Consider the following 27,862-nt stretch of genomic DNA (forward strand, 5'->3'; position numbering starts at 1 on the left):
GCGCCAGGGAGACCGTCAAAATTATACTTTTTTTTTTTGTTGACGCTGGGGAGTGCATTTACGCATCCCCCCGGAAGCTAGCCAGCCAGCCGTAAGGCAGCCAGCCAGCTGAGGGAGGGTATGTGGGACTCGCCGGCTGAGAGGCGACCGGAATACCCACTAAACCCCAGCGGCGCTACTGCGCGTCGCCTGGCGACTGGGTCACGGGGACGCCGAAGCAAACAACCGCCACCCAGCCAGCGACGTCTGCCGAGGCAGACCCTCCACCGGGGACCTACTCGGTCCCCACCACCGCACCTCCGGGACGCACCAACGAAGTGCGTCCCCCGACCCTGGGACGCGCACGTCGCCTGCGTCCCATCCTACGCTTCGTCCACTGTGCCCTCTGCTAGTCAGAGGGACACGCAGAGAAACCTCCCCCCCTGCCAGGTCATTAGCCATAGCCAACAATTATTAGCCATGTTACCGGGGCGCACCGGCCCGAACACTGCTCTTCCCCTCGGACGCATCCAAAAGGGACCAGCAGCATCCAGGCACACTGGGAGGTTACCTGGCTGGCGCCCCATCAAAATTATACTACTGCAGTACACAACCCCTCACTGGCCAACTACTGAGCACAGCTCTCCTCTTGAGAAGAAAAGTCTACTAAATATACCCATTTATAGTAAATAGATCGTTTTTAGGGTTTCGTACCTCAAAAGGACCCTTCTAGGGTCACTTTGTTGTCTGTCCGTCCGTCGTGTCTGTCAAGAAAACCTATAGGGTTCCCGTTGACCTAGAACCATGAAATTTGGCAGGTAGGTAGGTCTTATAGTACAAGTAAAGGAATAAATCCTAAAACCGTGAATTTGTGGTTACAACACTAAAAAAGAATAATTAAAATATGTTTCAAATTTCAAAGTAAGATGACTATAACAAAAGGGGTTACATATGAAAGAGCTTTACCTGTACATTCTGTAATAAAGCAGATTTTTATTTATTTTTATGCGTAATAGTTTTTGAGTCGGAAAAAATACCCGAGTACGGAACCCTCGGTGCGCGAGTCTGACTCGCACTTGGCCGGTTTTTTTATTCAGATACAAGTTAGACCTTGACTGAAATCTCACCTGGTGGTAAGTGATGATGCAGTCTAAAGTGGAAACGGGCTAACCTGGTAGTGGTATGTCGGCGGTACCGACTTTTAGCTGTCAACACTTTGCTCACTGAACATTACGTCATCTCCCCACTATCGTCGTTGGACTATAAAATCAGACACGCTGTGCGTAGCGGGGCATTATTCGTCCGGTTGTTGCCGAGGACACTTCTCAGTGGAATAATCTGTCGTACTGTAGGTTTTAGAGTAGTGGTTACCTAAAGTGGTACTGTTGGTTAAACGAGTTGTTATTGTGGTGGTTAGGTTAGATGGTTGGTTTGGGACCGGTGTAAGGGGTGGAGGAGCCGGTCTAGGTAGGTTAGGTTAGGTTTACCTAGTTACGCTGGTAGTTGTGACATGCAGTAAACGGAAGTATTGTCCTTAACACGTCTGAAGATCGCCTAGTGATCGAAGCAGACCCTAAGGATCTCCGCCTGCCTTCATCTATTCTTAAACGATCCTCGGCTCGATCCGACATCAGAAGTGGGATGAACCGTGGAGCCTCTTCAGCTCCACCTAACCACATCGAAGAAAATAGCTGGCTTGTTGCAAGGTCGAGCCAAAACTCTTGGAGATACGTGAATCAATTACCAAAGCTTGGAATATCTGGAAACGAGTGGTTAATGGTGACAAAGACAAGGACATCTGATTCAAGTCCAGGAGGTGAAAGCTACAGGTAATCTGCACTTTTTCAAAATCTTAATATTGCCGCTTTGTGTGTGTGACGTAAGTTGAGGACAGGGGCCTCCTTACTTCTGTGTTTTGTAAGTTGAGGACAGGGGCCTCCTTACTTCTGTGTTTTGTGACGTTTGTGTGTGTGACGTAAGTTGAGGACAGGGGCCTCCTTACTTCTGTGTTTTGTGACGTTTGTGTGTGTGACGTAAGTTGAGGACAGGGGCCTCCTTACTTCTGTGTTTTGTGACGTTTGTGTGAGTGACGTAAGTTGAGGACAGGGGCCTCCTTACTTCTGTGTTTTGTAAGTTGAGGACAGGGGCCTCCTTACTTCTGTGTTTTGTGTCGTAAGTTGAGGACAGGGGCCTCCTTACTTTTGTATTTTGTGACGTAAGTTGAGGACAGGGGCCTCCTTACTTTTGTGTTTTGTGACGTAAGTTGAGGACAGGGGCCTCCTTACTTTTGTGTTTTGTGACGTAAGTTGAGGACAGGGGCCTCCTTACTTTCACTATTAGTCGTGTCCAACGAGGATGAGGGCTTCCGTGTGTAATCTGTTTCGTACAACGGTACTGTGTTCTTTTTTTTTTTCTTTGGCAGGTCGAGGGCGACCTGTGGTCAGAATGGCCATGTCGGCGCTGATTTACGAAGGCGAGCACGAACGCGCACGAGCAATATCGGACAATCCATGAATCAGGGACGGTGGGGACGGACCGGTCACCAGCTAGCTCCCGAGGACGGTCGCGCGTCAGAATGGCCGTGACGCGACGATGTTAAAAGAGTTTTACTGTCATAGACACCGCACAGTTACAGTTAACCACATATCCTTAACAACAACCAAAAAAAAAAAAAAAAATTTTGTTTTTAAGTTCAGTTAGATGCCAAGAAATTAATAACTCAGTTAGACGCCACCGAGTTTCTTGCTGGTTCTTCTCGCTAGGTTGTGGCATTCCGAACCAGTGGTAAATTCGTTTTGAATAATGTTTAGATCATGATTGATTAAGAATTGCAATAGCAATTGCGCTCTAATCGTATGAACTGTAGTTTAGAGTCGGTTCAACTAACTTTCGCGTCGCGACATGTCAGTAGATGGTTTAAAGTATTGAGATGTGATAAATTAGTCAAGCCAAAGAGACCTAGAAAAGCCGTGATGGTCAGAATCATAACCAATAGCATTGTACGTTAATTATTGTAATGTTTCTGGTTTACGGAGGTTTAGTGGTTGAGGGGACATTGATGTCCAGGTTTAGAATGAGAAAGATGTTCATTGACAGTTAACTGCTAGTCAGGATGGACGAGCGGTATAATGATTTTGTGGTTATGGTTTTGCCCTCACATGCTTTGTGACATTTAGCGTACGAGGGCGTACGCAGGTCAGAATGGCCGTGTCGGCGGTACCGACTTTTAGCTGTCAACACTTTGCTCACTGAACATTACGTCATCTCCCCACTATCGTCGTTGGACTATAAAATCAGACACGCTGTGCGTAGCGGGGCATTATTCGTCCGGTTGTTGCCGAGGACACTTCTCAGTGGAATAATCTGTCGTACTGTAGGTTTTAGAGTAGTGGTTACCTAAAGTGGTACTGTTGGTTAAACGAGTTGTTATTGTGGTGGTTAGGTTAGATGGTTGGTTTGGGACCGGTGTAAGGGGTGGAGGAGCCGGTCTAGGTAGGTTAGGTTAGGTTTACCTAGTTACGCTGGTAGTTGTGACATGCAGTAAACGGAAGTATTGTCCTTAACACGTCTGAAGATCGCCTAGTGATCGAAGCAGACCCTAAGGATCTCCGCCTGCCTTCATCTATTCTTAAACGATCCTCGGCTCGATCCGGCAGTTTATACTAAACCCGAGTACGGAACCCTCGGTGCGCGAGTCTGACTCGCACTTGGCCAGTTTTTTTTATCAAACCACCTATTTTTAGAGAGCAGGTTGTTAGTTTATCTCCAGTTTCCGCTGGGAGGGGCCATGTGTTTTGAAGCGCGCGTGCGTTGGGGATACCATCAATACTAGATGATTTCGGGACAGTCCATATTAACACAAACTAGAAACCGTAATAGGCCTGCACTTCCGAAAGTGGGAAAGTCATTTGTGGGAGTGAGTGAAATATTTTTTATAATAAAATTCCACAGCCAATTTTAGACTTGTCTTTACACAAGTTTAAAAAATCTATTAAAAGTATGCTCCTGAAAAAAGCATATTATACAATCAAAGATTATGTAAATGACCAAAAAAACATGTATTTGACTCGCTCCAGCAACGCGCGGGGCTGCAATTGCTTGTATACTATGGCATATTATTGTAAATTGAACGATTAAAAAGAGCAACCGCCGAGTTTCTTACTGGTTCTTCTCGGTACGAACGGCATTCAGTGTTAAATTATTTTGACGATTCTAAAGCACTTGTAAAAGTTAACTTGAATAAAAATATATTCTGTTCTATTCTAACTTCATCACCTTAACCTAGTGTTTATATCTAAACTACTAGCTTTAACCACTACTTCGCGTGGACTACACAAATTTTGAACCCCTATTTTACATCCTTAGGGGTTGGGGTTTTTTTTTCAATTATGTGTTATTTTTATGCATTTACAACATAATATGTCCATATGTATAGTAGCTTATGAGTTAATTATTTCGGTATAATCACACTTCACACTAATATTATAAAGGAGAAAGTTTGAGTGTATTGATGTGTATAATGTGTATGTGTGTAGGTATGTGTGTGTGTGTGTATGTTTGTTACTCTTTCACGCAAAAACTACTGGACCGTTTTGGTTGAAATTTAGAACGGAGATAGACTATACCCTGGATTAACACATAGGCTAGTTTTTATCCCGTAAAAATCCCTGGTTCCCTCGCGATTTTAAAAAACCTATATCCACGCGAACGAAGTCGCGGGCATCAGCTAGTATGTACCTAATGCATAAAATAAAATAAAATAATGTATAAAAATAATATTTAATTGCTTAAAACGCACGTAACTCAAAAAGATAGAGGTGGACGCCTGGAGTCGAACCTCCACTTTCCGAATAGGAGGTGAACCTCTTAACCACTTGGCATATTATTGTAAATTGAATACTTGGAAAGAGCAACCGCCGAGTTTCTTGCTGGTTCTTCTCGGTAGGAACGGCATTCCTAACCAGTGGTAGATTATTTTGACGATTCAAAAGCACTCGTAAAATATTTAATTGAATAAAAATATTTAGAATTTGAATTTGAATGTATGTTTCCGTACTCTATTAGAGAACCTATGTTTTCAAAAAATTCGAAATTCAATTCGAAAACGTAGTTTTGTCGTTTGGTCACTTAAAATGGTTAACACCCATTGAGTTGTCTTTATCATTGTATGCAGTTTCGTACCTAGCAGAGAGAATCCTGTACTAAGTTCTCTCCATAGATAGAGTATAATATCCACACTGCTCCAAACTTTGCGTCTTCATTCCTCATACGTATGGCTAAGTTTTGGAATACTCTTCCGCGATCTGTGTCTCCTACCAATTACAATCCGGGTATCTTTAATTTAATTGAATAAAAATATTTTGATTTTTTTTTTATCACGGCACGTCCCGTGTATGACTTCGGACAGACTTCTTACCTTTCGCAAAATCCATGGTCACCCTAGTTAGTGTAAAAATATCAGGGTAATTTGTTTTATAGCCCAATTTCAGGCGAAACACCCACCTTTGATGTTTACAGGCGATCAATACTCAATCAGAGTTTATTGGTGATTTTTTTTAGTTTCTACCCTCCTTACACAAGGGACAAAAGTTGATAAATATTGTCCTGACCGAATTTTGGCCACGTTCGGTCAATCCCAAAGGACGGGGCGCCAGCCAGGTAGCCTCCCAGTGTGCCTGGATGCTGCTGGTCCCTATTGAATGCGTCCGAGGGGAAGAGCAGTGTTCGGGCCGGTGCGCCCCGGTAACATGGCTAATAATTTCTCTTCGAAGAAATTGTTGGCTATGGCTAATGACCTGGCAGGGGGGGAGGTTTTTCCGCGTGTCCCTCTGACTAGCAGAGGGCACAGTGGACGAAGTGAAGGATGGGATGCGGGCGACGTGCGCGTCCCGGGGTCGGGGGACGCACTTCGTTGGTGCGTCTCGGAGGTGCGGTGGTGGGGACCGAGCAGGTCCCCGGTGGAGGGTCTGCCTCGGCAGACGTCGCTGGCTGGGTCGCGGTTGTTTGCTCCGGCGTTCCCGTGACCCAGTCGCCAGACGACGCGCAGTAGCGCCGCTGGGGTTTAGTGGGTATTCCGGTCGCCTCTCGGCCGGCGAGTCCCACATACCCTCCCTCAGCTGGCTGGCTGCCTTACGGCTGGCTGGCTAGCTTCCGGGGGGGAAGCGTAAATGCATTCCCCAGCGTCAACAAAAAAAAATCCCAAAGGACAAATTTAATCAACCAAGTACGATGGCTGTCATCATTGTCTTTATCGACCGATAGACGTCCACTGCTGGACATCGGTCTCTTATAGGGACTTAGGTTGAAATCTATAGAGCGCACTTTGACTTTGCTTAGACTTAAGAGGGCTCTCTCCGTCACTCGTTTCATACAAACGTAGTTCCAATTTCATTTGAATACTAGCTGATGCCCGCAGCTTCGCCCGCGTGGATTGGTCAGATCCCCTGCACCATCAGGATTGAGGAGTTGGACTCCAAATTTTTTAGGAAACAATGTCGCAAAGTTCCTCTATCGATTAAAAAAGAAATAACACAAATCGGTTCAGAAATCTCGGAGATTTCGGTGTACATAGGTAGAAAAACACAACTCCCTTTTTGAAAGTCGGTTAAAAAAGTAGCCTATGTTACTCCCTGGTCAATTCTCTACTTGTCTCTGAAAATCCCGTCAAAATCGGTTCAGCCGTTCCCAAGATTAGCCTTTTCAAACAGACAGACAGACAGACAGACAGACAGACAGACAGACAGACAGACAGACAAAAATTTTAAAAACGTGTGATTGTTGGTATCGTTCAAATAACCATATGAGCTTAATATGAGGTAGTTATTTCGAAATTACAGACAGACACTCCAATTTTATTTATTAGTATAGATTAAGCAACCAAAGTCTATGAAATTTTGCAGATATATTCTAGAAACTAATATCTATGTCTGTGGTTTTCCAGATTTCTGTTAAAATATTCGGTTTCAAAGTTACGCGGTCTTAAAAATTTACATACGAATCTTTGAGCCCCTGTAGTTTTAAAACTACATATTTTTAGAAAAATCTAAAACACCACAGACACAGATATTAGTTTTTAGAATATGTCTGCAAAATTTCATGGACTTTGGTTGCTTAATATTCAAATGAAATTGGAACTACGATTGTATGAAATGAGTGACGGAGAGAGCCCTGTTAAGTTTCAGTTAAAACGAGACAGATTCATGCAAGCGGCATAGCGCTGTCTCGTTTTAAAAGTGTCTTAAGTCTGAGTAAAGCCAAAGTGCGATCTATAGATCTCACCCTAAGACACGCAACGGTCTAATGCCACCCGAATCCAGGTCGAGTACAGAAGATCGACTCGATCAAACAATCTAGGGGTCTTCCAGTGTACCCGAAAGGTGCGAGGTTAACATTCCAGCAAATTGGGACCTCAACGTCTATAGATTTTCGAACTATGTGCCCGGGATAGGTATGCCTATGTATCTACGCAGTATGTACCTACTCGTAGGTAATAATTTTCATCATCATGATCAATCATTGTATAGAATCCACGCAGATGAATTCGCGGGCATAAGCTAGTATCTAATATTATCTCTTTTGACTTTAATGCTCAAGTATTAGAGGCGTCGGGATAACCTAACCCGTAGGTATAACTGGTAATGTGTGGCACAGCTTTCAAAAATAGTACAAGTGTAAATTAAAAATTTTCAACACCCCCCACAAATCATTTTCAAATAAATAATTATGTATATCTAGGCAACGTCCATCTTGACAGCTTGACATTTGTCAATTGACACTTGAATATTATGAACCTAAGGGTTATCTAACCTTCTTTTCTACAAGAAAACTAGAAAATAGCTGATAACTTTTAAACGGCTGAACCAATTTTTTTGGATTATAGCTAAGAACACTCTCGGTCAAGCCACCTTTCAAACAAAAAAAAGTAAATTAAAATCGGTTCATTCGTTTAGGCGCTACGATGCCACAGACAGATACACAGATACACACGTCAAACTTATAACACCCCTCTTTTTGGGTCGGGGGTTAAAAATAAACGTTTTTTTCTTTCTTTCTAATATGATCCAACTAATGATAGAATAGAATAGAATAGATTTTTATTCAAATAAACTTTTACAAGTGCTTTTGAATCGTCAAATAATTTACCACTGGTCCGGAATGCCGTTCCTACCGAGAAGAACCAGCAAGAAACTCGGCGGTTGCTCTTTTCAATTGTTCAATTTACAATAATATACATAATAATATTATGCGAAAGTTTGTATGTCTGCTAGATTTTGATGGTTCGTGCAACGATACTCAACGATATTCGTATAACGACGTGCTTATACATTCCAGGGATGGACATAGGCCACCATTTGTCCCGGAAAAATCAAAGAGTTCCCACGGGATTATAAACAAATCTGATTCCACGTTGACGAAGAGGTAGCTTGCATCCAATTTAAATAAAATTGCAAACCAATAAACCAACAAACAAACACACTATTTTATTTAAGTACTAGCTGATGCCCGCGACTTCGTTCGCGTGGATGTAGTTGTAAAAATCCCGTGGGAACTGTTTGATTTTCCGGGATAAAAAGTAGCCTATGTGCTAATCCAGGGTATAATCTATCTCCATTCTAAATTTCAGCCCAATCCGTCCAGTAGTTTTTGCGTGAAGGAGTAACATGACTGACTGACTGACCTATCGACGCACAGCTCGAACTACTGGATGGATCGGGCTGTTACTTTTCAACCCCGTTTTATCCCTTTAGGAACTGAATTTTCAAAACACCTTTCTTAGCGGATGTCTACATCATAATAGTTATATATGTCCAATAGTTTGAGCTGTGCGTTGATAAATCAGTCAAATCCTTCTAATCTAAGTAAGTATATAATTATACATCTTTCGGTCGTTAGATATCAGGTAAATTGGGTAAATAACAAAAGATTAATCATTAAAATAAAATAAAACAGTTTTCTAGAAGTAGGTTTATTTTTATTCTTTGGCATACTTTTTTGGAATATTTATTTGTTTTAGGTGTATTTACATACATGGATAGGTAGGTACCTATGTCTATTCTTAAGTATACTCATATCTTCTTAATACAGGGTGTTTGGTAATTAGTATATACTCGTACCCATGCTACTTTGATCTGATAAATACAATGCTGAAGTATAATGACGAAATAAAATTATAAAAATTTCCATACAAAATTTAAAAAAAAATTATGTCAACGTTTTCATGACCCTAACGTGCCCTAACTCACTGAGATCGTTGGTCATCTTTAGATAGGCTAAGGCTTACGATCTCAGTGAGTTAGGGCACTTTGGGGCCATGAAAACTAGGACATAAAAAAAATTAAAATTTTGTATGGAAATTTTTATAATTTTATTTCGTCATTATACTTCAGCATTGTATTTATCAGATCAAAGTAGCATGGGTACGTGTCGTCTTTATATACTAATTACCAAACACCCTGTATATTACAAAATATCTTAGGTACATAATAGAGAAGTTCATGTATGTACCACGCTTTATTTTACCTAAGTAGTTACATAATACATAGTATATTGTTTATCATGACTAACCCATCGCCAGCACACTATTCTATTCTCTCTCTTCTGGCTTTACAAAGATTAGCCAATGTCAAGTTTGTAGTTATTTGTAACAAGCTAGTAATTAAAATATACGAGTATGGACACCGTCTGTGCTGACACTCGCCGACATACGCACAGCACCCCTTTAGAGCGCTTTCCAGCCAGTTTTAACAAAAAAAAAACACTACAAAAAGGCAGAGCACGCCCGCCAGCTAACACCAACACAGACGAAGCCAGCACACTACTGATATAGGAAAACTGTGCTTAGTAGTGAGCCGGTCGGTGATGGGTACATGATGAAAAACCTAGATCCTCGTAGATGACATTGCAGATGATTATAATACTAGCTAATGCCCGCGACTTCGTCCGCGTAGATTTAGATTTTCAAAAATCCCGTGGGAACCCTTTGATTTCGGGATAAAAAATGGCCTTCATCCATCCTATATCACTCTCCAGGTCTTCAACTATATGAGATCAATCCGTTGCTCTGTTGCGACATGATTGAAGAACAAACCAAGACACAAACACACTTGTGCATTTATACTAATAAATAAAATTGGAGTGTGTGTCTGTAATTTCGAAATAACTACCTCATATTAAGCTCATATGGTTATTTGAACGATACCATAACTGAATCACACGTTTTTAAAATTTTTGTCTGTCTGTCTGTCTGTCTGTTTGAAAAGGCTAATCTCCGGAACGGCTGAACCGATTTTAACGGGATTTTCACATACAAGTAGAGGATTGACCAGGGTGTAACATAGGCTACTTTTTTAACCGACTTTCAAAAAGGGAGTTGTGTTTTTCTACCTATGTACACCGAAATCTCCGAAATTTCTGAACCGATTTGCGTCATTTCTTTTTTAATCGATAGAGGAACTTTGCGACATTGTTTCACACAAAATTTGGAGTCCAACTCCTCAATCCTGATGCTGCAGGGGATCTGACCAATCCACGCGAATGAAGTCGCGGGCACAGCTAGTTTATAATATGGGTAGTGATACAGCTTGAAAGTTTGTACACCTTATTCTATACAAGCTAAGTCTGCAGGTTTTGCTCGCTCTTCAATTCCAACGCCCATACATGTTGTGGCCATCCGGTTCGACCTTTGCCTTTCTTCTCTGACGCGTTGCTCTGAAAAAGAAAGAATCTATTTAAAAAAAACCAGCCAAGTGCGAGTCAGACTCGCGCACCGAGAGTTCCGTACTCGGAAATTTTTTCCGACATTTTGCACGATAAATCAAAAACTATTATGCATAAAAATAACCGAAAATCTGTTTTAGAATGTACAGGTAAACCCTTTTCATATTATAATACGCACTTGGTATAATTATCTTACTTTGATAATAATTAAAAATACTATTTTTTTGTGATGTAACCAGAAATTCACGGTTTTTGGATTTTTTCCTTAAGTTATGTTATAAAGCCCTAGCTACCTGCCAAATTTCATGATTCTAGGTCAACAGGAAGTACCCTATAGCTTTTCTAAACAGACGGACAGACAGACAGGCAGCGAAACCCTAAAAGTCTAAGCCCAAGCGGACGAAGTTGTATTGACGAAGAAGTACCTAGCATTGATTCTATTCCATAATGTCTAATTTCATTTTCAAACAACGTCATGTAATAGCAAGTCAAATCACGACAAAAACTTGTCTCGATATAACAGTTTATACAAAAAACTTGTTACAGCTACAGACTGTAGCAAAAACTTTCCAAAAAAAGCCAGTTTTTTGAAAAAATCTCGTATCGTTTACAAGCATGATTGCTCACAGATGAGGCAGAACCGTTTTTGAAAAAAAAGGCACAAAAAACCGGCTCCTGTCTTGGTTTTTTGGTTTTGAATAGGCGCATTATGATGTCTATTTATAAACTACTGTCTATTTTGAAACTTTTAAGAGGGATCTCTCCGTCACTCGCTTCATACAAACGTAATTCCAATTTCATTTGAATATTAAGCAACCAAAGTCCATGAAATTTTGCAGACATATTCTAGAAACTAATATCTATGTCTGTGGTTTTCCAGATTTCTGTTAAAATATTCGGCTTCAAAGTTACGCGGTCTTAAAAATTTACATACAAATCTTTGAGCCCCTGTAATTTTAAAACTACATATTTTTAGAAAAATCTAAAACACCACAGACACAGATATGAGTTTCTAGAATATGTCTGCAAAATTTCATGGACTTTGGTTGCTTAATATTCAAATGAAATTGGAACTACGATTGTATGGAGCGACTGACGGAGAGAGCCCTGTTAAGTTCCGTGGCTTGATTTACGCATGGGAAAATTATACGTAGTATAGGTTTTATAGTTACTTATATTGTGAAAAACTAAACATTCTTTTTCTCTAGTCAGGTATAGCGGGAGGCTTCGGCCGTGGCTAGATTCCACCCAACCGGCAAAGCCGTACCGCCAAGTAATTTAACGTTCTGATACTATGCTATGTAGAAACCAAAGGGGTATGATGGGTTTAATATAAACTGCCATACAACTACCAGCTTAGCCCGTTTCCACCTTAGACTGCATCATCACTTACCACCACGTGAGATTTCAGTCAAGGTCTAACTTGTATATGATTAAAAAAACCGGCTAAGTGCGAGTCAGACTCGCGCACCGAGGGTTCCGTACTCGGGTATTTATTCCGACATTTTGCACGATAAATCAAATTATGCTTAAAAATAAATAAAAATCTATTTTAGAATTTACAGGTAAAGCCCACTTGATATAGTTATCTTACTTTGAAAATTGAAAATACTTATTTATTTGTTAATGAACAACATTTTTTTTGTGATGTAACCACAAATTCTCGGTTTTCAGAATTTTTCCTTTAATTGTGCTCTAAGATCTAAGTATCTATACCTGCCTATGATTCTACGTCAACGGGAAGTAACCTATAGGGTTTCTTGGCGGACACGACAGACGGAAAGATGGATAGCCGGACGGACGGACGGACAGACAGACAGACAACAAAGTGATCCTATAAGGGTTCCGTTTTTCCTTTTGAGATATGGAACCCTAAAAAACTAGGTACGTGCCAGAAAGTCTGAAATCTAAAATTAAAAGACACATGGCCACTATAAAATACAAGACTGTTGAATGATGGCAGACACGGAATGTAAACAGGCAGGTAAAAAACTGACCTAATTCTACTTGCTGAAGTAAACTTGTAAACAAATACTTCCTTCTGGGCGAAGAAGGTAATCGTTAAATGCCAAAAACGGTTATTTTTAACTCGCGACCCAAAAAGAGGGGTGTTATAAGATTGACGTGTGTATCTGTGTATTTGTCTATGGCATCGTAGCTCCTAAACTAATGAACCAATTTTAATTTAGTTTTTTTTTGTTTGAAGGGTGGCTTGATCGAGAGTGTTCTTAGCTATAATCCAAGAAAATCGGTTCAGCCGTTTGAAAGTTATCAGCTCTTTTCTAGTTACTGTAACCTTCACTTATCGGGGGTGTAGTGGACTAATTTGTTAGTTATAGTCCATACTAGAGCTAATTTCTTAAACTGGACCCTTTCAAGTAAAGATTTTTATATAAACCTGTGAGAATGATACTGCCATTGGCGCAATTAAAGTGCCATAAGCCTACTTTGTCGTATTAGTTTACAAATTGCGAAAAACCAAATTAAATTGAATTTCGCGGGCAGACCCGTCGCATCCACCTTAAGAGGGCTCTCTCCGTCACTCGTTTCATACAATCGTAGTTCCAATTTCAAATGAATTTTAAGCAACCAAGGTCCATGAAATTTTGCAGACATATTCTAGAAACTAATATCTATGCCTGTGGTTTTCCAGATTTCTGTTAAAATATTCGGTTTCAAAGTTACGCGGTCTTAAAAAATTTCATACAAATCTTTGAGCCCCTGTAATTTTAAAACTACGTATTTTTAGACAAATCTAAAACACCACAGACACAGATATTAGTTTCTAGAATATGTCTGCAAAATTTCATGGACTTTGGTTGCTTAATATTCAAATGAAATTGGAACTACGATTGTATGAAACGAGTGACGGAGAGAGCCCTGTTAAGAAGAGGTCTTATACTCGTATAGCTATAGATTATAGATAATAGAGAAGTACCTATATAAGTACATATAATAATTTTATAGAGACTCCAAGGCTCTCCCTCTCGGAAATATAAAACATTAGATCCGAGAAGTTTTCCCGCCGCGCCGCCAGTTTACGTAGGGCCATGTGTTTCCACAGTATTAAATTAGCGCTAATAAAAGATAATCATGGGCGTCTGGTTTGTAGCAAGATAAAAGTTAACTGCTTTTATTATCTAAATATACCTATAAATATACTTGTTTTATTGTTTTTACTGATGTACATTCGAGATTGAATTAAATTCTTTTGGACTAGCAGGTAGATACCTAGGCTTTTGACGTGACAACGTCTTATAATTCGATAGAGCCGGCTGCACGCACGAAAAAACATGACTCATGCGGCGTTACCTCGCTCTGAGGCGTTCCATGTAAGGCTTGAAGTGCAAGCGAGAGCGCGGAACGAGCGACAAAGAAGCACAATCGGCCTTTGTTGTCACGTTCAACTATCGTCAGTAAACCGACTTTACAGACAACCAATTTTTTTTTTAATTATATAGACTAGCGCTTGGCTGCAATCAGACCTGCTAGCAAGTGATGATGCAGCCTAAGATGGAGCGCGCTTGCCTAGAAGTTGCCTATTCACTCTTGACTTGAAGGCACCCATATTATAGGTGGAAGGGAAAACTGACGCCGGAAGGGCGTTCCATATCTAAATAGTAGGCAACTTCGATCCATCTTCTAGGTAAAGGACCAATCCTATAGTATAGCTATAATCCAACCAACCAAACCAACCAACCCAACCATCCAAACAAACCAACCAACCAACCAATAATCCAAACCAACGAAATCTGTATGGTACGCAGTGGAATTTGTGTGGTGCTGCGTACCATACAAATTTCGTTGGTTTATATTTGGTTGGTTGGATTATAGCAAATTAAGGGGCATGAGACGGGCCTGCCCGCGAAATTCAAATTTAATTTAAGAAACTTTAAGAAATTAATTCTAGTATCGACTATTCTCACAAATTAGTCGATACTAGAATTAATTTCTTAAGCTGGACCCTTTCAAGTAAAGATTTTTATATAAACCTGTGAGGATGATACTGCCATTGTCGCAATTAAAATACCATAAGCCTACGTTGTCGTATTAGTTTACATATTGCGAAAAACTAAATTAAATTTGAATTTCGCGGGCAGGCCCGTCGCTTCCACCTTCAGCTTTTGGTTCCTTGTATATCATGGACTTCCGCAAAATAACGCCTGCTTCTGTAATACATTTAAACAAGTGTAAATCAAAAATTTATAACACCCCCGACAAGTGAAGGTTACAGTAACTAGAAAAGAGCTGATAACTTTCAAACGGCTGAACCGATTTTCTTGAATTATAGCTAAGAACACTCTCGATCAAGCCACTTTTCAAACAAAAAAAAACTAAATCAAAATCGATTCATTAGTTTAGGAGCTACGGTGCCACAGACAGATACACAGATACACAGATACACACGTCAAACTTATAACACCCCTCTTTTTGGGTCGGGGATTAAAAAAGGACCTAATAGGAATTTCGGAAAAATCCTGTAACCATATTTTATGAGCAGATAAATTCTTGAATTCTTGAATGGCAATCAGATGCACTGGCGCCAGCCGGTCGAGTACTTGCTATATCTAGTCACTTTCCCTTGTGAACTTACTCAAGTGGAATCGCATGTACCCACTGTCGGGATAGACTGTGCGCTTTTAACAGGGCTCTCTCCGTCACTCGTTTCAAACAATTGTAGTTCCAATTTCATTTGAATATTAAGCAATCAAAGTCCATGAAATTTTGCAGACATATTCTAGAAACTAATATCTGTGTCTGTGGTGTTTTAGATTTTTCTAAAAATATGTAGTTTTAAAATTACAGGGGCTCAAAGATTTGTATGAAAATTTTTAAAACCGCGTAACTTTGAAACCGAATATTTTAACAGAAATCTGGAAAACCACAGACATAGATATTAGTTTCTAGAATATGTCTGCAAAATTTCATGGACTTTGGTTGCTTAATATTCAAATGAAATTGAAACTACGATTGTATGAAACGAGTGACGGAGAGAGCCCTCTTAACACATTGAATGTGCTTTAAAACTTAAAGCTAGCCTTATCTAATCTAATTACTATACAAATCATGCCCGCGTGGAATGGTGCCAAGAATACTGCCTGCATTTCCACGTTGGACAGCCAGGCTGATCCGTTGCGCAAAAAATGAGCCAGCCCTTCTGTCACCCTTCTGTGTGCTTTTACTATTTCTCAACAGTGTCTGCTAAATATATCTATCGCTGTAAGTATTGAGTTCTAGTGATAGCCTGGGTCAGATCATGTGTGATGCGGGTTACCTGTAATGCATAAATACCTGTGATGCATCATGCAGATTACTTGTGATGAATGTTACCTGTGATTCAGAGTACTGCTGGTGATGCATATTACCTGTGATGCATGTTACCTGTGAGTGATCAGCGTTTCTCCGTCTAGGCGGTGTGTGGTGTAGTTCTGCACGGAAGCCACCAGCTGGCTCACCATCTGTTTCCAGAACTTTGAGGAGGTACGATATATAGGAGGTTGCCAAACGGAGGGTTTTGATCTGGGGACAATAGATCACACTATAATATTATAAAGGCGAAAGTTTGTGTGTATGTGTGTGTGTAGGTATGTTTGTTACCCTTCACGCAAAAACTACTAGACGGATTTGGCTGTTTGGAATGGAGATAGATAATATCCTGGATTAGCACATAGGCTACTTTTTATCCCGGAAAATCAAAGAGTTCCCACGGGATTTCGAAAAACCTATATCCACGCGGACGAAGTCGCGGGCATCGGCTAGTATTCAATATAACTTTTTTTTTTGATGGCATTCTTTAATCAGTGGTAATAAAGGCGCAACGCACACTTATAGAGTGGAGTCGAGCCGAGACGCAATATCATTTTTTGATAACAAATCAAAGTCAGATTTATTTACTTTACTATAACGGCGTCTGTGCACCCTTCGCGTCTCCTACGTGTTTTGTTTTCATTAAATACCAATTTCGACTGTAGGTGTAAGTGAATAAAGTTCAAATTAAGTTGTGGTCAAAATCAGTCTCAATAGCTCAACCGGTAAAGGAGTGGACTGAAAACCGCAAGGTCCACGGTTCAAACCCCGCCCGTTGCACTATTGTCGTACCTACTCCTAGCACAAGCCTGACGCTTAGTTGGAGAGGAAAGGGGAATATTAGTCATTTAACATGACTAATATTCTTTAAAAAAAATATATATATATATAAAAACTGCGCCTCGATTCCGCTATAATTCGTTGGATAAGTCGTATAATTAATTCGTTTGATTGCACCTGTAGATGCAGGAGTAATGCTAAATCATGTAATTATTAGGTACAGAATAAAACTTGAAAACAACAATACCATTTTTTTTTAATTTCATTGCAGAGCACGTCCCATAACTCTAATATTATAAAGGAGAAAGTTTGTATGTGTGTGTGTGTATGTTTGTTACTCCTTCACGCAAAAACTACTGGACGGATTGGGCTGAAATTTAGAATGGAGATAGATTACCTATACCCTGGATTTATTTATTTATTTATTTATTTATTTATTGTCAACCAAAACAGATTACAATAATTACATTAACTTAATTCTTAAATTGCAACATCTTGACCTTATTGTAACCCTATATGGTCGCACAACATGACTATGGTTTTTAGGCACGCTTAGTTATTATTTTATATTAATAAATTAAATTTAATATAAACACTTAATAAGTACACTTATACTACAACAAATATTACCCTAAGAATTTGACGAAATAACAATGTTATACTATTATTTTACTTAATTATTTTTACTACTTTCCTAGCAAAGATATTAAACATTAAGAGATTAGCACATAAGCTACTTTTTATCCCAGAAAATCAAAGAGTTCCCACGGGAGTTTTAAAAAACCTACATCCACGCGAACGAAGTCGCGGGCATTAGCTAGTTTCAAACAAATAAAAGCAAAATTTAAATTCCAAAAATTTTGAGCAACTTTGTCTTTGTTTCACCACAGAGCACGTAATTTTTTTTAATAAGATCTCAAGGGTTTGAGTTATGCGTTAAACAACTTTTGTGTTAAACAACCACAAATAGAATAACAATCAAGCTACCATACTTCATAGACTTTTACAGAGAAAAAAACTACTTTTAGAGAGAAAAAAAATGCAAAAAATCTAACCTTTGTCATCTTAGTGTCGGGCAGAACGCTTGGTATACGGTCTCTGAGTTTTGAGAACGCGATATTGATGCTCTGCGATCTCGCTCGCACCATCTGACAAGCGTATAAGTTAAAATGAGAAAGGTATAGCAACATTAGAAATAAGTATAATCTATTTTTTATTAATCCTAAATTCAACACACTGATTTTGGTTTTTGATGAGATTGATACAAAAATCTAGATTTTTCAAATTAGAGTAAGTAGGTAAATGGTTGAACTAAATAGGCCAAAAAATGTAGGTTTCCTAAACCAAAAGGCATTGAAAAAAGTAGGTAAATAATATTATCTCATATATATTTTTAACCCCCGACCCATGGGTGTTATAAGTTTGACGTGTGTATCTGTGTATCTGTCGGTGGCATCGTAGCTCCTAAACTAATGAACCGATTTTAATTTAATTTTTTTTGTTTGAAAGGTGGCTTGATCGAGAGTGTTTTTAGCTATAATCCAAGAAAATCAGTTCAGTCGTTTGAAAGTCATCAGCTCTTTTCTGGTTACTGTAACCTTCACTTGTCGGGGGTGTTATAAATTTTTAATTTACTTTAATATATGGTCTACTTGAATAAAGATTATGTTAGAGCACGAATAAAGTTGTGGTTGTTGTTAACGAATATGGAAGTAGCTTAAGAAAATTGTTTATATTAAAATTAAATATAACATCAAGAGATTTTTTTGTCGACTTACTAATACCTACTTGCTCTATGATGAAGAAAATAATTGATACATGCTCCGTGGTGAAAATTTGTACTAATTTGCTTGGTTTTTTTTAAACTCTGAGAAAGAAAGAACAAAGAACAAAATCGGTCAAATGCGAGTTCGACTCGCACACGAAGGGTTCCGTGGCATTGTACAAGAATTAACACTTTTTCATGGCAGCCATTTTGAAATCTTCATTATTTGTTGTTATTAGCGGCAATAGTTATATCTACTCATTCTGTGAAAATTTCAACTCTACCTATTAACCACATGGTGTTTGTGGTGGTCATAAAGGCTTTTAATACTTTTAAGACCGCATTTTCCAACGAAAAATGACACAAATATATGTATTTATGACCCGATAGGAACGATTCGGTTCCGTGGAATAAAGTCTTAAAGGAATAATTTTAATGCTTGCAATTGAAGAAAAGCCCAATAAGCCCCTTTATCATAACACTGAAACCAACATTGTAAACTATAAGATTGCATAGTTACATGTTCATTAGTATTAAAAAAAACCGGCCAAGTGCGAGTCAGACTCGCGCACTGAGAATTCCGTGATCGGGTATTTTTTCCAACATTTTGCACGATAAATCAAAAACTATCACACGTAAAAATAAATAAAAATCTGAAGCACTTTCATATTATGATACCCCACTTGGTACAGTTATCTTACATTGAAAATTGAAACACATTTCAAATTTTTTTTAATGATGTAACCACAAATTCGCGGTTTTCAGATTTATTCCTGTACTTGTGCTATGAGACCTACCTACCTGCTTTTCATGATTCTAGGTCAACGGGAAGTACCATATAGGTTTCTTGACAGACACGACGGACGGACGGATGGACAGACAGACAGACAGACAACAAAGTGATCCTATAAGGGTTCCATTTTTCCTTTTGAGGTACGGAACCCTAATAAACCACAAAACTGCTCATCCTGAAAAGTAGGCTTTTGTAATAGTGTCGTTATTCGTAGGATACGATGATACTAAGGGAGCATATTATTATTACCTTGGACAGCTTAGTATCAGGTGGCACATTGGGTATACACTCTCGCAAATCGGTGAAAGCGGTGTTAATACTTTGTGTTCTTCTTCTCTCCTTCTTGTTGGCAGTAGTCCTTCTCTTGACGACTCTCACAAAAGAGGGAGGCGGTCTGTCATAGCGGGGTATAGTTTGCATGTCACAGTCCAGACCTGGGCAAGGAAAATCTAGACTGATTTTTTGACCAGACTACGGCAAAGCAATAATAATGTAATATATAATAAAAAAATATATAATACATATTATAAAATTGTAGAAAAGTGGTGGCTGTACAATGGAAATATATAAAAAAAAGTAGCAGGGGTTGTTATTATATCAATGCCGAACCCGAAATTGTAATTAATTTTTTTTTGTCTGTTTGTCTGTGTGTTTGTGCACGCTAATCTCAGAAACGGCTTATTCGATTTAGATACGGTTTTCACTAATACATTGTAGTAAGCTTCACTTAACATTTAGTGTTTATTTCATGTCAATCGGTTCATAAATAAAAAAGTTATGTCAATTTAAAGAATCACGGCGAACATTTTTAACGTACAGAGTACGTACTACACGCCTCGCGCCTGAGCGTCCGTGGCTATATAAAGCGCGAAAAGTCACTATTCCACGCGAACGAAGTCGCGGGCACAGCTAGTTTTATAATAAAATTCCAAAGGCAATTTTAGACTTGCCTTTACACAAGTTTAAAAAATCTATTAAAAGTATGCTCCTGAAAAAAGCTTATTATACAATCGAAGATTATATTATGTAAATGACAAAAAAGCTTGGATTTGACTCGTTCCAGCAATACACGGCGCTGCAATTATTTGTATACAGTATGGCATATTATTGTAAATTGAATACTTGAAAAGAGCAACCGCCGAGTTTCTTGCTGGTTCTTCTCGGTAGGAACGGCATTCCGAACCAGTGGTAGATTATTTTGACGATTCAAAAGCACTTGTAAAAGTTTACTGGAATAAAAATATTTTGAACTTGAAAGCCAAAAGGAAGGGTTATGATTTTAGCAGTCTATGTACTTAATATGTATGTTTGTATTCAGATTCCGTGTGTTCCACCGTAGTGTCTAAACTACTGGGCCAATTTTGATGAATGAGGTGTCAATTGATTCGTTGTAAAAGTCCGGGTGACATACTATATTTTATACGGAAAAAATTGACCTTTACATCAAAAGTAGTGGAAATCTCCAAAAAATTTTTTGCTATTGTATCGAGTGGGCTGTCAAATGCAAGAGGAGATAATTCTGAGTTCATGAATTTAGATGTACCTACTTACAACAACATTATATACCAAACGACAGAAAAACAATTTTACACGATTCCCGGCAGGGGTTTGAAATTTTATAATTTCTCTGGTCTGGCCTGGTGGGAGGCTTCGGCCGTGGCTAGTTACCACCCTACCGGCAAAACCGTGCCGCCAAGCGATTTACGTTCCGGTACGATGCCGTGTGGAAAACAAAGGGGTATCGAGTATTAACGGCCTCGCTGGCGCAGTGATGAGCGCTGTGGTCTTATGAGTGGCCCGGGTTCGATTCCCGATAGGCAGAAATTTTGAATTTTATAATTTCTAAATTTCTTCTGGTCTGGTCCGCTGGGAGACTTCGGCCGTGGCTAGTTACCACCCTACCGGCAAAGCTGTGCCGTGGTTTGATGCCGTGTAAAAACCAAAGGGGTATAATATGGGTTTAATGAATACTGCCACACATAGTGATGATGCAGTCTAAGATTTCTATCTTAGACTGCATCATCACTTACCACCAGGTGAGATTGCAGTCAAGGGCTAACTTGTATCTGAATTTTAAAAAATGCAGTGCAAACCGCATTCAGAGTTTTTTTGAAAACTTTTTAAATTAGGTAGGTACTTGTTATCCAAGCACTTGTCCCGTCGCGTTGGGGGACTGCTAAAGGTAACAGCAACTATTAGACTCACTAGCACTACTAAAGACCTATGCCCAGCGTCGATGATGGCGATGATAATGATTGGTTTACCTGTGCTATTCTGCGTGTAGGTGTGGTGCATCATGCCGGGGAAGGCGTCGTACGGCTCGTTGCAAGAGATCTGCATCTCTTCGTACCCTGGACCACAGATATAGATATTAAATAAAATCACAGTAATATTATAAATGCGAAAATGGTTGTTTTATAGTGTAAATATTGTAGTTTTAGTGACATTTTCGTAGTATAGCTGTATATAGAGGTACTTATATAGTTTTCCTAACTTGTAAATAACTACAAACCTGACATTGGCTAATCTGTTTAAAGTCAGATGAGAGAACAAAAAAAATGCGAAAATGTGTCTGTCTGTCTGTCTGTTAGCTTTTCACGGTCCAATAGTTTAACCGATTTTGATGAAATACAGAATTAGCTTACATCCCGGGGAGGACATAGGCTACTTTTTATCCAGAAAAATCGTAAAATAACCCGCGGGATTCCCAAAGATCCGTTTAACCGATTTAAGTAGGTATATGAAAGGTACAGTGTAAGCTTTAGTCCCGGGAATGATTAATTTATTTGAAATTGACATGAACATAAGAGTTTTTTTTATAACATCCCGGCAATTCATATAGGCAACTTTTTATCCCGGGATATCAAAGATTTCCCACGGGATTTTTAAAAACCTAACCCACACGGACGAAGTCGTGGGTCACATCTACCTACTCGTAATTAGTGTATGGATATAGATTTAATATATGGTATGGTATGATAGCCTAGTGGTTAGAACGTCTGGCTCCTAATCGGAAGTCGGGGGTTCGATCCCGGGCACGCACCCCTAACTTTTCAGTTATGTGCGTTTTAAGCAATTAAATATCACTTGCTTTAACGCTGAAAGAAAACATCGTGAGGAAACCTGCATGCCTGAGAGTTCTCTGTGTTCTCAAAGGTGTGTGAAGTCTGCCAATGCGGATTGGGCCAGCGTGGCAGACTATGGCCTAAAGTCTAAGCCCTTCTCACTCTGAGAAGAGACCCCAGCGTTGCAGACTATGGTTTAAACCCTTCTCACTCTGAGAAGGGACCCGTACTCAGTAGTGGGCCAGCAATGGGTTGATCAAATCATATGGTACGGTATAGCTATGAAGTAATTTCACTTACTTACCATAATTTCTTCCTATGTAATTGCTAGTGTCGTGGTAGAGATCCTGGGCATCGAAGTCGTGACCTTCCGCGTTCGCGGCCGGCCAGTACACCCCTCCGTCCATTGGGCTACCTATACATTATACTATATTAATAACTATTTTTAACCCCCGACCCAAAAAGAGGGGTGTTATAAGTTTGACGTGTGTATCTGTGTATCTATCTGTGGCATCGTAGCGCCTAAACTAATGAACCGATTTTAATTTAGTTTGTTTTTGTTTGAAAGGTGGCTTGATCGAGAGTGTTCTTAGCTATAATCCAAGAAAATTGGTACAGCCGTTTGAAAGTTATCAGCTCTTTTCTAGTTACTGTAACCTTCACTTGTTGGGGGTGTTATAAATTTTTAATTTACACTTGTATATTAAGTATACTATAATAAGTACTAGATATATAGACAACTTTATTTCACACAAAACAAGAAAAATATACAAGTGTCAATTAAAAATTTATAACACCCCCGACAAGTGAAGGTTACAGTAACTAGAAAAGAGCTGATAACTTTCAAACGGCTGAACCGATTTTTTTGGATTATACCTAAGAACACTGTCGATCAAGCCACCTTTCAAACAAAAAAAAAAACTAAATTAAGATCGGTTCATTAGTTTAGGAGCTACGATGCCACAGACAGATACACAGATACACACGTCAAACTTATAACACCCCTCTTTTTGGGTCGGGGGTTTAAAATGTAAGGGATGTTAGGAGTATACTAGACGAGATGACATACCTTGGTGTGACGGTGGGCAGTAGAAAGGCGGTTCGTATCTGTCAAAGCCTTCATCGGAAGGCGACGTGCTTCCGTAACTTGACATTGCCTGAAACAATATCACTTTCTTACGGTACGGATCCCTAAAAACCGGTCAAGTGTGAGTCGGACTCGCGCACCGAGGGTTCCGTACCTACTCGGGTGTTTATTTTTACATTTTTTTTTAAAGAATATTAGTCATTTTAATTATGACTAATATTCCCCTTTTCCCCTCCAACTAAGCGTTAAGCTTGTGTTAGGAGTGGGTTATGTTATGAGTTATTTTGCACGATAATTCAAAAACTATTATGCATAAAATAAATAAAAATCTGTTTTAGAATGTAAACCAATGAAACAGATAAAGCCCTTTAATATTATGATACCTCATTTGGTAGTCATCTTTGAAAATTTAAACACATTTTAATTTTTTTTAATGATGTAACCACAAATTCATAGTCTGTCTGTTTGTCTGTCTGTCCTGTATCATGAAATTTCAGGAATCATGAAATTATCAGGTAGGTAGGTCTTATAGCACAAGTAAAGGAATAAATCCGAAAACCGTGAATTTGTGGTTGCATCATACTAAAAAAAAAAATATGTTTCATTTTTCAAAGTAAGATAACTATACCAAGTGGGGTATCGTATGAAAGGGCTTTTACCTGTAGATTCTAAAACAGATTTTTATTTATTTTTAGCCAAAATATTTTTTGATTTTTCGTGCACAATGTCGGAAAAATTACCCGAGTACTTACGGCCGCACTTGGCCGGTTTTTTATGTATGGGAGCCTCCTAAAATAAATTTAATTTTTCTATTTCAATATTTAGGTTCAGGTCAACGTTTGCATCAAATGCCAGAATTTCAGTTTTGCGACACATTTCGTCTACGATTCGAACAGACAGACGGACGGACAGACAGACAGTCCCCAGGAACCCTTGGTGCGCGAGTGTGACTCGCACTTGGCCGGTTTTTATTCAATCTGGCTCCACAGTTCTCAAGCACTCGAGACTGTATCTACTTATGCAGTTATTTCGGTGTAATGAATTAGTCTTTATCTGGTAGAACCCACTTGAAACTGCATTACTTAACAGGGCTCTCTCCGTCACTCGTTTCCACTCGTTTCATACAATCGTAGTTCCAATTTCATTTGAATATTAAGCAACCAAAGTCCATCAATTTTTGCAGACATATTCTAGACACTAATATCTGTGTCTGTGGTGTTTTAGATTTTTCTAAAAATACGTAGTTTTAAAATTACAGGGGCTCAAAGATTTGTATGCGAATTTTTAAGACCGCGTAACTTTGAAACCGAATATTTTAACAGAAACCTGGAAAACCACAGACATAGATATTAGTTTCTAGAATATGTCTGCAAAATTTCATGGACTTTGGTTGCTTAATATTCAAATGAAATTGGAACTACGATTGTATGAAACGAGTGACGGAGAGAGCCCTCTTAATGCGCTTTATGAGTAGGTAACAGATTTATTTACTGTTCAATGCTTTGAACATGGAAGTTAGAAGAAAGGGAGAAAGATAAAACCGGCCAAGTGCGAGTCAGACTCGCGCACCGAGGGTTCCGTACTCGGGTATTTTTTCCGACATTTCGCACCATAAAATCAAAAACTGTTATGCATAAAAATAAATAAAAATCTGTTTAACAGGGCTCCCTCCGTCACTTACTCCATATAATCGTAGTTCCAATGTAATTTGAATATTGAAGACATATTCTAGAAACTAATATCTGTGCCTGTGGTGTTTTGGATTTTTCTAAAAATGTGTAGTTTTAAAGTTACAGGGGCTCAAAGATTTGGTACGGAACCCTTCGTGTACAAGTCCGACTTGCACTTGGCCGGTTTTTTTTTATTTCATTTTCAACTCACAATCAAAATCAATTTGATAGAAAGTGATGATGTGGTCTGAGATGGTGATTATTACTCTTTCACTCAAAAACTACTGAACGGATTGGGCTGTTTGAAATGGAGATAGATTATAGGTACCCTGGATTATTAACACATAGGCTACTTTTTATCCCGGAAAATCAAAGAGTTCCAGCGGGATTTTGAAAAACGTAAATCTACGCGGACGAAGTCGCGGGCATTAGCTAGTAATATTATAAACGCGAAAGTTTGTAGGTATATGTATGGATGGATGTTTGTTACTCTTCCACGCAAAAACTACTTAACGGATTTGGATGAAATTTGAAATTCTGATAGATAATATCCTGGATTAACACATATAGGCTACTTTTTAACCCGAAAAATAATCTATTTCGGTATAACACTAAAAGTTAAGCTAGCCTTATCTGATTACTTACTCTACAAATCATGCCCGCGTGGAATGGTGCCTATTTTTAACCCCCGACCCAAAAAGAGGTGTGTTATAAGTTTGACGTGTGTATCTGTGTATCTGTCTGTGGCATCGTAGCTCCTAAACTAATGAACCGATTTTAATTTAGCTTTTTTTTTTGAAAGGTGGCTTAATCGAGAGTGTTCTTAGCTATAATCCAAGAAAATCAGTTCAGCCGTTTGAAAGTTATCAGCTCTTTTCTAGTTACTAACCTTCACTTGTCGGGGGTGTTATAAATTTTTAATTTACACTTGTCTCTTGTTTTAAAGTTAGGTAGGTACCCGGATTGTAGATAAATGTAAAACTACTGTAAATTTTTATTGTGTTACATTACCTACATGGTAACCTTCCGACGTTATAACGTAAACATTGATCAGAGTTTGGACCAACGTGCGACGCATGTGTGGACATTTTGAATGATTTACATGTGAGTGATAAGAAGATATCGGGCGAAACGGTTTCACTTTAGTAACATGAGATACAGACCTACACTTTTTTGGGATCCGTACCTCTAAGTAACAAGTCTAAATTAAAAATTTATAATACCCTCGACAAGTGAAGGTTACAGTAACTAGAAAAGAGCTGATAACATTCAAACGGCTGAACCGATTTTCTTCAATTATAGCTAAGAACACTTTCGATCAAGCCACCTTTCAAACAAAAAAAAACTAAATTAAAATCGGTTCATTAGTTTAGGAGCTACGATGCGACAGACAGATACACAGATACACACGTCAAACTTATAGCACCTATTTTTGGGTCGGGGGTTAAAATAAATAAAAATCTGTTTTAGAATGTACCTACAGGTAAAGCCCTTTCATATGATATCCCACTTGGTATAGTTAGTTATCTTACTTTGAAAATTTAAACACATTTGAACTTTTTTTTAATGATCTAACCAGCAATTCAAGGTTTCGGATTTATTCCTGTACTTGTGCTATAAGACCTACCTACCTGCCAAATTTCATGATTCTAGGTACCTAGGGAAGTACATAGGTACTCTATAAGTTTTCTTGACAGACACGACAAAGGACGGACGGACCGACAGACAGACAACAAAGTGATCCTATAAAGGTTCCGTTTTTCCTTTTGAGATACGGAACCCTAAAAATGGTACGATGTTTCATAACCCGTAGTGTGCAAGTCCCACTCGCACTTGACCAGTTTTTTACTTTTATTAATTTACTTATAGAAAAGATCCGAACTTCGTCTGTGGTGGCGTTTGCTGGCGCGCGTGTTGTGTCTTTTTGGAGTGTTTTTTTTTAGAAGTGGCCGGTTTTTGTGTTCTGCTGGTGTTTATTGGTGGTGGAACTGACGGGGAAGCGCTCTAAAGGGGCGCCGCGTGTATGTCGGCGGGCACCGGCACAGACGAAGTCCATACTTATACATAAGTATAATTTCCCTAAATTGTAAATAACTACAAACTTGACATTGGCTAATCAGTGTAAAGCCAGACGAGAGAGAAAAAAAATAGAAAAAAACCTGACATTGGCTAATCTGTGTAAAGCCAAAAGAGAAAAAAAAAGAAACTTACCTTAATTATTATTATTATTAAAACAATACTCTGACACTGTAGGTTCTATATTTACCTAAGTATAGTGTGCCTATAGGTAGGATAAATGGTAATAATCCATTATTCTTTTATTTTGCGAAAATCACATAATTTTTTATACACAAAACTAAAAATAACAAAACCACAGACACTCAGAGCACAACATGAAACAATCAAAACATCACATTTAATTTTTTTTTTAAATAAAAATGGCGCGAACGCGTTACTTCCCTTCGGTCACAGATTAAACACTGCCAAAAGTGCCAAGTGCGATCGCTCTCGTTGGCTGTATTGGGATAAGCCACTCCTTTTTCAGGAAGAGGCGGTATTAGAGGTTTATTTAAAAGGCAGGCCATCAGAGCGGCTAAAAGGAAACATTTTTGATAGTATTTTAAAATTGCTCGGTGCACTTCGACCACCCGTTGTGCCAGATGCTTTTTTCCACGCACATGCAAACTGTGGAACCACCTC

The 27,862-nt window shown here is 39.0% G+C and overlaps 1 protein-coding gene across 1 annotated transcript; it reads right to left on the minus strand.

Moving 5' to 3' along the window:
• Positions 1 to 9,985: 9,985 nt before the first annotated feature.
• LOC123879586 (heart- and neural crest derivatives-expressed protein 2) lies at positions 9,986 to 27,656 on the minus strand. The gene is made up of 9 exons (XM_045927381.1): positions 27,374 to 27,656; positions 23,475 to 23,562; positions 22,710 to 22,820; positions 21,605 to 21,691; positions 19,590 to 19,774; positions 17,838 to 17,930; positions 16,078 to 16,215; positions 10,535 to 10,686; positions 9,986 to 10,089 (listed from the first exon to the last, which is right to left on the minus strand). Exons 2-8 carry the CDS (start codon positions 23,557 to 23,559, stop codon positions 10,591 to 10,593), a joined length of 795 nt encoding a protein of 264 aa, XP_045783337.1. The 5' UTR covers positions 23,560 to 23,562; positions 27,374 to 27,656; the 3' UTR covers positions 9,986 to 10,089; positions 10,535 to 10,590.
• Between the last annotated feature and the right edge of the window lie 206 nt (positions 27,657 to 27,862).

This window comes from Maniola jurtina, chromosome 28, assembly GCF_905333055.1.
Source record: "Maniola jurtina chromosome 28, ilManJurt1.1, whole genome shotgun sequence".
In the NCBI taxonomy this organism is placed as follows: Eukaryota; Metazoa; Arthropoda; class Insecta; order Lepidoptera; family Nymphalidae; genus Maniola; species Maniola jurtina.

Coding starts and splice junctions, on each gene's coding strand:
- LOC123879586 (XM_045927381.1), bottom strand. CDS start 23,559: ATGTCAAGTTACGGAAGCACGTCGCCTTCCGATGAAGGCTTTGACAGA. Junction 16,216..17,837: donor CCGACACTAAGATGACAAAG/GTTAGATTTTTT, acceptor TATTGTCCCCAG/ATCAAAACCCTCCGTTTGGC. Junction 10,687..16,077: donor GAAACGCTGATCACTCACAG/GTAACATGCATC, acceptor TTTCTTTTTCAG/AGCAACGCGTCAGAGAAGAA.